General features: G+C 42.0%; 1 protein-coding gene across 2 annotated transcripts in view; it reads right to left on the bottom strand.

Annotated features, from left to right (window-relative positions):
• The window catches only part of LOC126191336 (E3 ubiquitin-protein ligase RNF103-like), a 428517-nt gene that overhangs the window by 331493 nt on the left and 79559 nt on the right, over positions 1–17465 (bottom strand). For both annotated transcript variants that reach the window (XR_007538339.1, XM_049932174.1), the window contains one exon: positions 4490–4749. Coding sequence is in view for 1 of the 2 variants with exons in the window: in XM_049932174.1 (XP_049788131.1) it covers positions 4490–4749 (260 nt within the window). In the remaining variant the exon portion in view is untranslated. The remainder of the gene's footprint in view (positions 1–4489; positions 4750–17465) is intronic.

Here is a 17465-nt window from a genome sequence, read left to right on the forward strand (position 1 = left end):
AGCATTCAATAAGCGGCAAGGCCATGAGCAATGAGGATATTAGTGTAGGGAGAGGTGATATAGACAGTAACGAAGAGGGTGCTGGGTGGTATAGGAACAGGAACAGGAACTGTGGAGGGTTGGTGGAGGAAATGAAACCAACCCACAATACTTCTACTTTTAAAGCATCACCTACAAACAAATCTGCAGTACACAAGTGGGAAGCCGAATGGCACCACCCTGTGCCAACCTATTCATGGGCCATTTAGAGGAATCCTTCCTATGTACCCAGAATCCCAAACCTCTCACCTGCTTCAGACTTACTGATGACATCACTGTGATCTAGACCAAGGATGAGAAGACCTATAAACATTCTTTCAACACTTTCTTCCCCACTCACTTTACGTGGTCCTCAACACAACAAGCTGTCTTTCTCAGTGTTTACATCCACCTCACAGATGGCTACTTAAGTACCTCTGTCCACATCAATGCTACCAACTACAAACAAAACATCCACTTCAACAGCTACCACCCATTCCATACCTAGAAGTCCCTTTCATATAGCTTAGTCACCTGTGGTCATCACAACTGCAGTGACAAACAGCCCCTCTCCAAAGCTTCCAAGGCTCTCACTGAGGCCTTCAGCGACTAAAATTATCCTCCTAACCTAATTCAGAATCAGGTCTCTCATGCCTTGTCTCTTTAATCACCTACCACGTCAAACATACCCACTGTCGGGCCACAAAGGAGCACTCCTCTTGTGACTCAGTAGCACCCAGGACTGGATCAACTGAATAACTTTCTCTGCCAGGATTCTGACTACCTCTCGTGATGCACTGAAATGAGAAAATTCTTCCCCATCTCTCCCATAGTGGTATTCTGCCACCCGTCGAATCTACACAATATCCTTGTTCATCCCTACTCCAACCCTGCTACCAACCCTCGCCTCATAGCTCATATTCCTACAATAGACCAAGATGAGAACCTGTCCTCCTGCTACTATTTACTCGTCTTGTCACAGACATCTCCTTTGCTGTAAAAGGCAGGGCCACCTAAGAAAGCAGCCACGTGATTTACAAATCTGGAACAATTGTAACGCTTCCCACATTTGGATGACAATTAACAAGTTGTATATTCACATGAATGACCAATGTCAAACTGTGGCCAAGTGTCAGCTGGACCACCCAGGTGCTGAAAATGAAACCAACACAATGTGCTTCACTTTAATGACTGCTTCACAGTCTGCACCATCTGGATTCTTCCTACCAATAGCTTTTCTGAAGTGAGCAGATGGAATCTCTCCCAACAACATATCCTTAATAATTCCTATAACCCCCCCCCCCCCCCCCCCCTTCGCCCTCAACCTTTGCTAACCCGTGTCCTCCACCAACCTATCCTGTTCCTTATTCCCACTCAAGTCCTTCTACCCCACCAATGCACTTACCCATTACACCTGTCTGTGACTCTATGCCTCATCTATGTGGTGACTAGCAATCTATCCTTTCCATATTACTGTTATTTGATCCTACTTTTTCCACTGTTTAAAATGTAATTAAGTTATGTAGACCTATCAAGACTGATAGGACATACACCTGCGAACATTCTGACGCAAAAGACTATATGGTGATAAATTATTTTTATGACAGATTGCATATGGTGTGTGATATGGAAGTGGTTGACACTGAAATTCAACACTTTAACCTACAAGTCAAATCACAAACAGAAAAGTGGCATCATTTAACAGATTTCTATTCCACTAAAACAGTTTGCACAACAATACCATGAAGCAAAATTCGAACTAATTTATAACATTCTTTTTTCTGTTTATTAGATCAATTTCATTAGAATCTCTACAGCCTGCCTTCACCATGAGTGATTTGGGGAAAATCTTTAAAAGAAAATGAGCAACGCCTAAATGGAATTTTAATATAATTTCTCCTGAAACTTCTTGGCAGATTAAAACTGTGTGCCAGACTAAAACTCGAACTTGGGAACTTTGCCTTTCGCGGGCAAGTGCTCTATCAACTGAGCTACCCCAGCACGACTCACGCCCCATCCTCACAGCTTTACTTCTGCCACTACCTCACCTCCTACCTTACAAACTTTACAGAAGCTCTCCTGCGAACCTTCACAGTAAAGTTTGGAAGGTAGGAGATGAGGTAATGGCAGAAGTAAAGCTGTGAGGACGGGACGTGAGTCGTGCTTGGGTAGCTCAGTTGATAGAGCACTTGCCCGTGAAAGACAGAGGTCCCGAGTTCGAGTTTCAGTCCGGCACACAGTTTTAATCTGCCAGGAAGTTTCATATCATCGCACACTCCACTGCAGAGTGAAAATCTCATTCTGGATCATTTCTCCTCATTGTAAAACATTATTCACAGTATGAATAACATGATGTTTGCAATTTCACTATCCACAAATTTTACAATCAAATTATTACTGTACTTACTGCTCACAAATTTTCTTAGTGGTAGAGAGAAACCAAATGCTGCAATTGAAACAAAAGTTGAGGTGGGTTGTGGAACTAAATAATACTAACTGCTCAACCAAGACAACACTTTTTGACAGTGCTAGAGAGATTTCTAGGGTCAAGCTTTTCTTTTCTACAGTTTCGAAACTCTCTGTATGTTAAATAATTAAAATAAATTTACTGTGTCTGTAAACTGCAAGTAAAAAAAAATAATTATTATAAAATGCAGAGCACAGTAATTTGGAGACTGATTTTGTTTGTAGATTTGGCAATACTTGATGGCCAAAATTTTAACAATGAAAGCTCTTCTCCTGATGTACAGTGCTGAAGTCACTTCGCAACTGCACAGAATTTCAATGACGAGATAATAGTTACATTTTTACCTTCACCTGACACTGAGGAAGTTGGTTGATGGCACTTACAGAAGTAGAAATGATTTTGGCATTGTTCATGAAAAATGATGCACAGTTTGTAAGATGAGATATTGCAACAAAATCATTGGTTAGAGGTGGTTTTGTTGACACGGAGCTACAAGAAAGACAAGACATTATGAATTCACATAACGTCGACCTGTCATTCAAAGAGTAGTGTCCTCCCCCAAGATTACATAATAGTGAATCAATTAAATACGGGGACTAGTAAAATGGGCAATGACTGGAAATAAATGTTCACTTTCAAGAAACCTTAGAATTTTCACTTGCATCATGGACGATTTTATTTAAAGATAAAATGAAAAGCTGCCAATCAACATATTTGTTCAATATAAAAAAAGGAGAAATCAGGACACAAAATTTAATTGAATAAAATTTTTTCCAAAAACAATTTATTAATGCAGCTATAATGAACACAAGATATTTTGGAGGTTCAAAGAAAGATGTTAAGAGTCAGCTGTCTTGCATCTGCCAATTACCTGGTGAATCCTGTCAAGAAATGCAGAGGCAGCTGTGAAGCAGATAAACATACTTAACAAAAATGCAAAAAAAGCTGGTCTCCAAACTTCTTTAGAAAACAAAGTACATTACCAACATCTGAACAATAACTCATCACCTAACAACAGAGTACCGTAAAATAGAAAAAGTGGACAGTTTCAGATACCTTGGTGAAGTAATAAAGATAAAAACAAGCAAATAAAGGCCAACAACAGCAGAAGACAGAGGATGAGCATTGCTTTCATAGGACAATTGTCCTATATAAGAAAAGGGCAATCACAAGAAAAAGCTGAACTCGGGCACTATAACACACTGATCGAAACTGAAAGTCTATATACAAGTGAATGCCTCAGAAAGATAGGAAAGGCTGGCCTGAGAGATGCCAAGAAATTTGAATGCAAGATCCTTTGGAAAATATTGGGTCCTAAGATACTGGATGAACAGTATCGACTGTGAGGAAGAAAAGAGTTGTACAGGGATAATGAAAGGCTGATTGAGTCAATCCGGAAATGGCAAGTAAAGTTCTATGGACATATATTCATGATGGTCCCCCCCCCCCCCCTGCACACACACGCGCGCGCGCGCGCACACACACACACACACACACACACACACACACACACACACACACACACACACACGGGCAGACAGACAGAGAGACAGAGAGAGAGAACAGTCAGAAATGGCTCACAGAGATACGTAAAGAATCCAAGCAATATATAGATGAAAGATGGAAAACATCACTAAAATATGTCTTTAGTAATATAGAAATGAAATTGGGTGAATGTAATTATGTCCCGATGATCCACTACGAACCAAATGAATGAAGAAAGTGAAAGAAAGGTCTTGAAGGTATGACATTTCTGTCCAACAACACACAGCATAAATTTAAAGAAGTGATACTAATGGCACACAAATTACATGATAGCATTGCACTTTCATGGTGACTAACTATGTACATACTCAAATGTATCAGCTGCAATATCAGTTTACACTAGAATTACAAAAAATAGTATTTTCTTTGACTGAATGCAAGTATTCTACTTTTCTTAAAGCAAAATGGAATTACTGTACACTGATCACACAAGTAAAGTATTGTTAAAGAACTACTCACATTCCAAGAGCTTGGGCAGGTCGAAAGAAGCAGTCAATCCAACGAGAGCCAATTGGTAATGAATACCACCATGATCTACCTCCTGGGACTCCTGATCTGTTATGATCTTCATCTTCCTCTGGCAAAGGGTCTTGTATGAAGCCTGCTATTGCCACCAAATATACCAAGAGTGAACCCATCACCACGTATGGGCGTTGGCACATTAACCACAGATCAGAACGTACAGCTGCCGCAACTTCTGTCAAGTTGAGTTCTCGCACCTACAATTGTTTCCATGCATTTTTGAGAAAGTTCATTACCAACAAAACAGTTTTCTGAGTATTCTCCATGACAACATATTAAACTAATTCATAAAAGAAATTTGTCCAGAAATAAAGATACCACATATATGGACAAAAAAATTATGTTAGAATCACACCAATACTACTGACTCTCTGTTTACATCCATCAGAGTAATGAAGAAACCTCACAGAGCTATAAATTCAAAGAAACAGTATCGATGGTAATCGAGAGAGATACACAAAAATAAATTAATAACTGATGGTACAGATCCCCACGGTATATAAAACAGGTCAGAACACTGTTGCAGACACTACGAAAAAAGCAAGCCAAATTTAAAAGAATACTAAATCCCCAAGACTTGCAAAGTTTTATAAAAGCTCAAAAATCAGCATAATCTTGTATGTGAGAAGCTTTTAATAGTTTCCAAAACTAAATCCTGTCTATAAATCTGGCAGAAAACCTAAGGAAATGCTGGTCTTATGCTAAGTACACTAGTGGTAAAATGCACTTAATACCTTCACTGTGTGATAGCAATGGTAACGATACTGATGATAAAGCCAAGTTACTGAACACACGGTTTTCTGAAATTCCTTCAGCAATGAAGAAAAGTACGTATTCCAGAATTTGAATCAAGAACAATTCCCAACATGAGTAACTTGATGTAGAAAAGCAGCTAAACCCACTGGCTTATACAGATGGCCACAGGTTTCAAATTCATTATTACAATGCTGGCTGTGAGACAGGCCAAGCAGCTATGGTTTCTTCTTTTCTGTCAAAAGATGGCACGACACGTTATAATCAATTGGAAAGCTGAGAAATATATCTATGTCGCAGTGTACCACACACACTATTTCCCTTAATATTTTGTGAGTTAAAAACAACAATTCTCAAGGTTTCTCACCAGCTGTGTAGTCACAAGCAATTTCATACCATAAAAAGTTTCTCTCAGACATGGAAATCAAAAGTCTGTTGAATAAAGGTGACGGTGATAAACCTGAAAGTGATCGAAGAGATAGTGACAGTGATGTTGCACCAACAGGTATGAGTGCTGGTAAAAAACAGAAGGTAGAAAAATGAAAATGGGGAATAAATCACGATAAACCTTCCAAAATTTCGTTTTCTGGTTCTAGTGGCATCAATTCTCGGGTTCAAAGACAACTTCCTCGACAACTAACCCCCTTAGATATTTACAGAAACAGGGTCTATTTGTTGTTATGAGAGAATGTAGCAGTGGAAAAAGACAGATATGCAAAAGATTTTTATGAAAAGTGTCATACTTTGCCTTGTTTCCTGCTAATTCTGAAGAAATTCAAGCATATTTTGCTTTAAGTATTCTTATGGCAGTCCATACTCAACTACTATTTTTCCTTATCTTCCTTTTCATACTACTGAATTCCAGGCCTCCATCACAGTTACATTTTCATTTGCATTAACTACCTGAATAATTTCTTTTAACTCCACGTACAATCCTTCGATCTCTTCATCATTGTGGAGATGGCATATAAACTTGTGCTACTGTTGAGTTTGTTTGTATCTTGACTACAACAACGCATTCACTATGCTGTTCATAGTAACTTACCCACATTCCTATTTTTGTATTCATTATTAAATCTACTCCTGCATTATCCTTATTTGATTTTGTATTTATAATCATGTATTCACCAGACCAGAAATCCTGTTCCTCCTGCCACTGAACTCCCGCTATATCAAACTTCAACCTATCCGATTTTCCTTTTCAGATTTCTAACCTACCTATGCAATTATGGGATCTAACATTCTGTGTTCCAATCTGCAGAAAACCAGTTTTGTTTCTCCTGATGACAACATCCTCCTGAGTAGTCCGTGGCCAGAGGCAGACTATTTTACCTCTGGAGTGTTTTATTCAAGATGATGCCATCATTTAATCATACAGTAGAGATGCATGCACTTGGGAAAAATTATGGCTTTAGTTTCTCCTTGTTTTCAGCCATTCACAGTAACAGCACAATGAAGCCCTTTTGGTTGATGTTACAAACCCAGATCAGTCAATCATCGAAATTGTTGCCCCTGGAACTACTGAAAAGGCTGCTGCCCCTCTTCAGGAACCACAAATCTGTCTGGTCTCTCAACAGATACCATTCTGTTGGGGTTGCAGCTACGGTACACTAATCAGTACTGCAAAGGCACGCAAGCCAGTCCACCAACAGCAAGGTCCATGGTTCGTTGGGGGAGGAGGTTGGTTGATTGTTGGTTGGTTGGTTTAAACGAGAGGAGGAAGGGACCAAACTGCGAGGTCATCAGTCCCTTGTTCCCAATAAAATAATTATACAAGGGAAAGATGAAAAGAAAGGAGACGTACAGCACAATAACAAGAGAAATGAAGAACCAGAAGAACGACAGAAGGACAACCAGCACTACTACAGACAAAAATAGGAGAAGAAAACCATAGAGAGAAGCAAGAAACAAGTAGAAAGGGTAAAAACTAGACAGCAGATGACTGTGGCTGGCCGACCACAAGAATAAAAAGGAAAAACCAGTCGCTCTGTGACACATTACAACATCCACCCTAAAAGCATTAAATGGCAATGAGTCTGTTAACTGAAGAGCAGGGCAGGCAAAGGAGGTCAGCTCACCAAGATATGGGCCACTATCAGCCAGGCACCGCACTGACAATGAGGCAGGTCATCACGGCGCACGAGGTAGTTGTGTGTCACCCAAACGTGGCCCATGCGGAGCCGGCAGAGAACCACAGAGTCCCTGCGAGAGGCCCGCATGGAGGACTGCCACACAATCATAGTCTCCTTAATGGCATGCAGTTTGTTGTGCATGCTGAGGTTATGGCATTTTGTCCCCCAAAGCCGCAAAACCTTGAGGCGCAGTACTGCACGCAGGTCAGTTGCAGAGAAGCTGATCTCCATAAGTGGTTACCGCTTAGCCTGTTTGACCAGCCTGTCAGCAAGTTCGTTGTCTGGGATTCTGACGTTACCTGGGGTCCAGACAAACACCACTGAACGACCGGACTGTTACAGGGCATAGATGAACTCCTGGATGGTCACTGTCAAAGGATGACGAGGGTAGCACTGGCCAACAGCTTGTAGGCTGCTCAAGAAGTCAGTACACAGAAGAGACGCCTCCCCAGGGCATGAACAGATGTGCTCAAGAGCACGAGATATAGCCACCAACTCGGCAGTGAAAACACTACAGCCATCAGGCAAGGAATGCTGTTCAATATGTCCTCCATGGACATAAGCATCAACCATCGAGCCGTCTGTGTAAACCACATCGTGGTCTCGATACTTGACAAGAATCAAGGGGGAGTGGCAGCAGAGAGCCACGGGGTTAACTGAGTCCTTAGGGCCATGTGAAAGGTCCAGGCGAAGCTACGGCCTTGTACTTGAATGGACCTCAAGTATAGGTGGTAAAGGCAAGGACTCCAGTTCATAAAGAAGGGATTAGACACGAACTGCAACTGAAAGCCCTGACCTAGGCCGCCGATACAGGAGATGAACCACCGTGGGTCGGAAAAGGAGACGGTGATTCTGATGCGCAGGAGAACTACGAACATGTGCTACGGCCAGCAGTTGTGCACGCCTAACCTGCAATGGAGGCACTCCAGTTTCCACAAGGATGCTGGTACTGGACTCAACCTAAAAGCTCCTGTCGTTAGGTCAATGCCACAGTGGTGAACTGGGTAAAGTAAATGCAACACTGAGGGCACCGGAGAATCATGACTCCCATAGTCAAGGCGGGATTGAACAGTGTAGAGCAATCTGCACCCCAGTTAGTGTTGCTCAGGCAGCGGAGGGTATTTAGGTGCTGCCAGCATTTCCGCTTAAGCTGATGAAGGTGAAGAAGCCAAGTCAAAGGGGCATCAAAAACCGGTCCTAAGAACTGATATGTCTCCACTACAGTGAATGAATCGTCATTATGGAAAGACATCGACAAAGTGCATAACACACGACTTTACAGCAAAAACTGGAAACCATGGACTAGAGCCCATGACCGCGTCTTGTGGATGGCTCCCTGTAGGCACTGTCAGCAACACCATTACTGGCGGAGCAGTATGAAATGCATAAGTTGTCTGCATACAGAGAATGTGAGACGGACAGCCCTACAGCTGCTGCTAGACCATTAATGGCCACTAAAAATAGAGATAGACTCAATACAGAGCCCTGCGGGACCCCATTCTCCTGGATATGGAGGGATCTATGGGAGGCACCAACTTCGACACAGAATGTACGAAGCGACAGGGAATTCTGGAAAAAAATTGAGAGTGGGCTTTGGAGACCGCACTCGTATAAAGTGGCAAGGATATGATGTCGACAGGTCGTGTCATACACTTTTTGTAAATAAAAAAAGATGGCAACCAGGTGTTGGCATCTGGAAAAGGCTGTTCGGATGGCAGACTCTAGGAAAACAAGAGTATCAGGGACAGAGCAACCCTGGTGGAAGCCGACCTGACATGGAGCCAATAGGCGATGTGACTCCAGGTCCCGACCTAACCCTGCTACCAACACACCATACGTTCCAGCAGCTTACAAAAAACATTGGTGAGGGTGATGGGCTGATAGCTATCCACATCAAGTGGGTTTCTACCGGGTTTGAGCACTGGTATGATGGTGCTCTACCGCCATTGTGATGGAAAGGCGCCATGCACCAGATCCGGTTGAAGATTACGAGGAGATGTCGCTTGTAGTCAGATGAAAGATGTTTAATCATCTGACTGTGTATCTGATCTGGTCCAGGAGCTGTATCGGGGCAATGTGCAAGGGCACAGAGGAGCTCCCACTCTGCAAATGGGGCATTATAGGGTTCACTGTGGCATGTAGTAAACGAGAGAACTTTCCCTTCCAGCCACCATTTGGGAGTGCGAAAGGCTGGGGGGTAATTCTCCAACGTAGAGGCTCGAGCATAGTGTTCAGCAAAGTGCTCGGCAATCACATTTGCGTCAGTAGATAACACGCCATTTATGTTAATACCGGGAACACCTGTTGGGGTCTGGTACCCGTAAACACGTTTGATCTTCCCAGACTCGGGAAGGTAACGTATGGCACCCAATGGTTGAAACATATCTCTCCCAACACTCCTGCTTCCGCTGTTTGGTAAGTTGGTGAATGCGAGCACAGAGCTACTTAAAGGTTATGAGGTGCTCCAGGGAAGGGTGCCACTTATGCTGTTGTAGAATTTGCCAACGCTTCTTAATTGCTTCAGTGACTTCCGCTGACCACCAAGGGACTGTCTTCACTAGGGGTACCCTAAAGAGCGAGGGATCATGTTTTCTGCCACAGAAACAATTGTTGTAGTCACCTGCTCAACCATCTCATCAATGTTCCTGTGTGGGGGAGATTCAACAGTGACAGCAGAGGTGAAAGTTTCCCAGTCCGCCTTGTTTAAAGCCCATCCGGGCAGGCGTCTGTAGGCTTGACGCATGGGCAGTGACAGGAAGATGGGGAGGTGGTCACGACCACACAGGTTGTCATGTGCTCTCCAGTGGATAGATGGGAGAAGTCCTGGACTGCAAATGGATATATCAGTGGTCAAGTAACTACCATGAGCCACAATGAAATGTGTGGCGGCCCCAGTATTTAAGAGGCAAAGGTCGAACTGAGACAATAAAGTTGCGACATCTCTGCCTCGGCCAGTAAGCACAGTGTCACCCCAAAAGGGGTTGTGGCCGTTAAAATCTCCTAAAAGTAGGAAAGGTTTAGGAGTTAATCAACCAATGCAACTAATACATTCAGGGGTACTGCACCATCTGGAGAAGGATATACAGTGCAGACAGTTATTTCCCGCATCGTCCATATTCTGAGAGCCACAGCGCATGACGGACACGACGCACCATGTAAGGCGCCCTTCCCCAATTGGCTTGCTCTTCGAGAAAATTTTGAAAAATGGAGGTCAAACCCTGCAGGGGACCATCACAAAGGCCAAAACGTGTGAGTTGGCCTATTCTAACCTCCGGACCTGCAGGGATGGGGGGTGGAGAGAGGTGGAGGGGAGGGGGGGGGGGGAGGAAGGGCATGAGAATAGGGACTGGAGGAAAGGAATGAAGGAGGAGGTTGCCTGGTAGAATTTTGCACAGAGCATAATTTAATCTCTACAAACACTTCGTTTTAGAATTGTGAAAGAAGATTGTACACATGGAAGACACAGATTTTGGATCCAGATTTTAAAATGTAAGACATTTCCAGAGGCAGATGTGGACTCAAACCACAATTTACTGTTCATGAACTGTAGATTAAAGCTAAAAGAATTGCAAAATGGTAGGAAATTAAGGATATGGGGCCAGTATACGATGAAATAACCAGACTTTGTTGAAAGTTTCAGAGGGAGCATTAGGCAACAGGTGACTTGAACAGAGGAAAGGAACACATTAGAAGATGAATGGGTAGGTTTAAGAGATGAAGTCGTGAAGACAGCAGAGGACAAATAGGTAAAAAGCCCTAGTAAAAAACCTTGGATTACACTGGAGATATTGAATTTAACTAATAAAAGTAGAAAATTTAAAAATGCAGCAAATGGAACAGGTGAAAGGGAATACAAATGTCTAAAAATGAGATTGACAGGGAGTGCAAAACGGCTAAGTAGGAATGGCTAAGAGGAGAAATGTCAGGATTTAGATCTATATTTTACCAGAGGACAGATGGATACCACCTACAGCAAAATTAAAGTGGCTTTTGGAGAGAAGAGAAGCAGCTGTACGAACATCAAGAGCTCAGATGGATAACCAGTCCTAACCAAAGAAGAGAAATTTGAAAGGTGAAAGGAGTATGTACAGGGGCTTTACACAGGAGGTGAACTTGGAAACTATATTACAGAAAGGGAAGAGGATGTAAACAAGGAGGAGAGGGGGAAATACGATACTGTGACAAAAATTTGACAGAGCGCTGAAAGACTTAAGTCTAAACAAGGCCCTGGGAGTAGACAGCATTCTGTCAGAACTACTGATAGCCTCGGAGAGCCAGCCATGACAAAATTATTCCGTCTGGAGTGCAAGATGTATGAGACAGGCAAAATACCCTCACACTTCAAGAATATAGTTCTAATTCCAAAGAAAGCAGGTGCTGATCAGTGTGAAAACTGCCAAACTATCAGTTTAATAATCACAGTTGCAAACCACTAACATGAATTCTTTACAGAAGAATAGAAAAACTGATAGAGAAGTTGAACTCAGATAAGATTAGTTTGGATTTCAGAAAAATGTAGGGACACGCGAAGTGATACTGAACCTATGACTTACCTTAGACGACAGGTTAAGGAAAGGCAAACCTACATTTATAGCATTTGTAGACTTAGAGAAAGTTTTTGACAATGTTGACTGGAATAATCTCTTCAAAATTTGGAAGGTAGCAGGGGTAAAATACAGGAAGCAGAAGCCTACTTACTACTTGTACAGAAACCAGATGGCATTTATGAGAGTCCAGGGGCATGAAAGAGAAAAAACGGGCAAGAACGAAGTGAGGCAGGGTTGTAGCCTATCCCAGATGTTACTGAAATGGTACATTGAGCAAGCACTACAAAAATCAAAGAAAAATGTGGAGTAGGAATTAAAGCTCAAGGAGCAGAAATATACTCTTTGAGACTTGCTGAAGAGACTGTAATTCTGCCAGAGACAGAAAAGGACTTGGAAGAGCAATTAATTAAACAGAATGAACAGTGTCTTGAAAGGTGGAAATAAGATGAACATCAACAAAAGCAAAACAAGGGTAATGGAATGTAATCAAATTAATTTAGGTGATGCTGAGGGAATTAGATTAGGAAATGAGACACTTGAACTACTAAATGAATTGTGCTATTTGGGGAGCAAAATAACTGATGATGGTCAAAGTAGAGAGAATATGACATGTAGACTGGAGATGGCAAGTAAAGCATTTCTGAAGAGAAATTTGTTAACATGGAGTATAGTTTTAAGTGTCGGGAATCTTTTTATTGGAGGTATTTGTCTGGTATATAACCAAGTATGGAAGTAAAACGAGGATGATAAACAGTTTACACGAAAAGCATTTGAAATGTGGTGCTACAGAACAAGGCTGATGACTAGATGGGTAGATCACATTACTAATGAAGAGGTACTGCATAGAACTGATGAGGAAAGAAATATGTGGCACAAACTGACTAGAAAAAAGGGTCACTCAACAGGATATATTCTGAGACATTAAGGGATGACGAATTTAGTACTGGAGGGAACTGTGGGTGTAAAAATCGAAAGGGACACCACGAGATGGCTATAGTAAGCAGATTCAGAAGGATGAAAGCTGTAGTAGTTATTCAGAGATGAAGAGGCTTGCACAGGCAGGGTGTCTACGTGGACAAGAAAAAGAAATTCCCGGATTTTTCCCGGATTTCCCGGTTAAAAACACAATTTCTCCCGGATGAAATTACGTATAAAGCGGCCGGCCGAAGTGGCCGTGCGGTTAAAGGCGCTGCAGTCTGGAACCGCAAGACCGCTACGGTCGCAGGTTCGAATCCTGCCTCGGGCATGGATGTTTGTGATGTCCTTGGGTTAGTTAGGTTTAACTAGTTCTAAGTTCTAGGGGACTAATGACCTCAGCAGTTGAGTCCCATAGTGCTCAGAGCCATTTGAACCATTTTTGAACGTATAAAGCGGGTGAAAATACATCCGTGTTAAGTAACAGTATGCTTTCCCTCGGAGCTGTAAAACCTATCAGTCCTTTGAATCGTAAAGGTCTTATACCGGCAGACGACGTAGCAGCACTTTAGGAAACGAAATCCATGAAAAACAATGCGTTTGGACAGTTGTTTGATGCGAGACAATATGCACAAAGTTTATTTTCATATTGCGAAAGTATATACACAAATTCCACAAATTACAGCACGGTAGCTTCCGAAACTCTAAAATAGAGATTGCGTTGAGCGATGCACTTTTGTCAGCCAGTCATAGCTCATGTCACGTGATCTCGCTAGCGAATGACTGTAGTTATTCAGAGCACGAGGCCTACGAGAAAGACAGGCCGCGGCGCGAACGTTACGAAGGTAGGCCGAGCTCGCTCAACTCAGCAAAGTGCGTTTCTACACCGGTTAACTCGCAAGTAGAAGTGTATGTACGAACGAGAATTGCATCGTCTATTGGCATCCACTGTTATTAGTCCTACAATGATAGGAAGTCCGTACGCCTACTAACAGGCTCTAATTTGGCAATTAATATCGTGCCAAAATGATTATCAGTTGCGTAGAAAAGTCGAGGTGGTCTGGCATGAAGAGGCTTGTGACATTGCTCAGTAACACATTATGCACATTGTTTTTGAAGGTCAATTACACTTTTTGCCATCGATTGCATATTTTTTTATCTATGAAACAACAACGTTAAATATGAAAACTAACTTGAAGCTCGGCCTTTTTTTAGTGTGTGTTACACGTTAATTCATATCAAATACAAATGTGCCGATAAAATTTTAAATAGTGGCATAAATGACTTATCTTCTGGGTCCGACATTTTTCAAATGGCTGATCCTCAAAGTGTTACGTTTTGAATGAGAGTTATAACGCCCTGTGATTTAAGAAATTCACTGCACATTCTCACACGTAACATAAATCTTCTTGCGTGGAAATTTACTTTGCAAGTAACGCATCTCAAGCCACTATTCGTAATATTTTCTGGTGATCTGTTAGAAATGTAAAGAATTGTGACGGCACGCACATCGAATGCACATTAGTTGTTACGGACGTACTGCATAATCTTCGACCTAAAGCCTTTGACACTTTTCGGTGTTGGCAAACTGGTCTGTGCATTGTGTGAATTACCCATGTCTATACAACTAAACTTTTATTTTGGTGTTATTCTCTGACTTATGTTTCATTGCTGCAGTATTATTCAGCAGTAGTGGACTAAAGTTCTTTGTCAGCGTATCAGATCTTACACGTCAAACAAATGGTTCAAATGGCTCTGAACACTATGCGACTTAACTTCTGAGGTCATCAGTCGCCTAGAACTTAGAACTAATTAAACCTAACTAACCTAAGGATATCACACACATCCATGTCTGAGGCAGGATTCGAACCTGCGACCGTAGTGGTCGCTCGATTCCAGACTGTAGCGCCTAGAACCGCACGGCCACTCCGGCCGGACACACGTCAAACCTACAAAACTTTAACTGAAATCTAAAACAATGAAAAATCCCGGAATTCTAAAAAATTCCCGGGTTTTTCCCGGATTTGTCTCGGATGAAAAAATTCCCGGGTTTTTCCCGGATCTCCCGGATGTCCCGGGCCGTATACACCCTGACAGGACAGAGTAGCATGAAGAGCTGCATCAAATGGTCTTCGGACTGTAAACGACAACAACAACAACAACAACAACAACAACAAAATCAATTCATACTCCTCTCTTTTTTGACGTCATACCCTATGCAAGATTCTTATATATTTCTAGGTTCCTTCATTTTATATGTAATGAAAATGCTGACCTTGCAAAGCACATGAACAAGTTACAATCTGTGACTGACCATCTGAAACAAAACTTCCAAAGTTTTTGTTATTGTGAATAAGATATTGCAATTGATGAGTGCCTAATGATACTCAGAGATAGACTTCACTGCATACAATTCGATCCCCAAAAAGGAGCATGTTTTGGAATAAAGTTCTTCGAAATTTGTGAAACAGATAGTGGCTACTGTTCAGGATTTGATAACTATACAGGAAAAATATGTGGGGCAAATAATAAAGAAATCCCAATTAGTGACGGTGTTATGGATCTCATGCAACTGTCATGGTCGTACAGTATATGTTGACAACTTGTACACTGTCCCTTCATTGTTTGCAAGGCTCACTAAAAGAGGCACAAATGCTGCAGTGACAGATCTACAAGATACTCTTGGGATATTTCCACACAAACTCATGGCTCTGAAGTGGAAGGGTAAAAAAGAAGTATATATTCTATCCACTATCTATACAGATGTCAATATCACAGCAACAGAAAAAACTGATATGAAACCCAAATCCCAATCCAGAAGCCCCAAGTATTATACAAAACAACAATTCCATGAATGCAGTTGACAGACAGGACCAGCAGTTGTCATCTTTCCCTCTAATGTGAACATACACCAAAGGATACAGAATTTTTTCTTTTTCCTGAAGGACATTGGGATTTTCAATTTATGTGTCCTACTAAACAAAGTGTTAGGAAAAAAATCTTGTTTCAGTCAGTTGGTTGCTGACATAATAGAGCGGGTCACTCTACCACACTACCCCAGACATAGATGGCCCCAATCTGGAATTTCCGCTGTGAGACTGCAAGCAGCAGATTGAGCACATTTTGTTAGCAAGAGATTGCTGTATTTGAAACTGTAAGAGAGCCTGGTGTATAGTAGGATTACATCCAGAAACAGGGACTTACAATGTTAGGCCTTTTGGAGTAACTCCAAGGGACAGGTAGGTTTCAAGAAACAGAATGTGAGACCTTAGCTTCGATAGTGCACAAGCATGTTTTCGAACCAAATAGATTTAATATGTCAAACGTTCCCTCCCACACAGCCTTGGCATTCGAGGCATAGATGTATGTTCAGATGCAAACTATTTACAGCAATACACTGCTGCTCTCACCTCAGCCTTCACTGGACATAATTATCCCACCGGCCCAGTTCAAAAGCAGATTTCCCAGGCCATCACATCCAATTCTGGTACTGCTGATCCTTCCAAGAAACAACTTCAGAGCACACCACTCATCATGGGTATTACCCTGGTCTGGAATGTACTAATCAGCTACTTCGACAAGGCCATGACTTCCGAAAACCATATCCTATAATGAGATCTGTACTGTCAGATTTTGCCCACCACACCTAGAACAGCTTTTTGTCGCTCTCCCAATCTCCATAATATCCTTGTCAGACCCCATTCTCCTTCTGCATTGATCTCCCTACCCTATGGCTCCTACACCCAAGACCATCCCCACTGCAAGATTTGCCCTATGCACAATTCTACCACTATCTATTCTTGCCCTGTAACTGGTAAAACATATCATAAAATGGAGATAGCCACCTGTGAAACGATACTTCATATACAAGCTGTTATGTAAACAGTGCTGGTCAGGATGAATGGATGTAGGCAGAGGGTGTATACTGGCAACAAGCAATATCCTGTTGCAGAGCATCCCTTACAATGTGACAGTCATGACATTGGTGCCTGTTTCATCACATGGGCCATCTGGATTCTTCCCCCAGACACCAGTTTCTCAGAACTCTGCATGTGTGAACTAGCGCTACATTATGTCCTTGGTTCTCGCCACCCGCCTACCCTTAATTTACGTTAATTTCTTCTGTCTTGGCATTTATTCACAGTAAATATTCCTTTCTTCACTCTGTTTTAGTTTTCTACACATTTCACTTTCTGACATGTCTGTTTTTTTCTGTCCCCCACCCACCTCCCTTATGTAAAATATACTTAGCTTTTCATTCTTTATTAACTCATGCATGATGCTTTAGCAACAATTTCTGTCTTGCATATTACCCTGTCTTCCACCTTTAAGCTTTCAGGTTTTCAAATCTCGTCTGGTGCAGTCCCCAATAATAAGTCTTTCCTTCTCATCGTGTCCAGTAAGTCTGCCCTGACCTGCAGTTTTGGGCGACTTTCCAAAAACCTACCCCTTTTCCTAGACCTCTCTAGTCCTTTTCGTTCATCCTTCTTTCTTCCCCTTCAATCCTTCTGCCAGAAGAAGGAGCTCCTGACTCGAAAAACTTGCATAATTGTAATCTTTTTTATG

Source organism: Schistocerca cancellata, chromosome 1 (assembly GCF_023864275.1).
Source record: "Schistocerca cancellata isolate TAMUIC-IGC-003103 chromosome 1, iqSchCanc2.1, whole genome shotgun sequence".
Taxonomy (NCBI): Eukaryota; Metazoa; Arthropoda; class Insecta; order Orthoptera; family Acrididae; genus Schistocerca; species Schistocerca cancellata.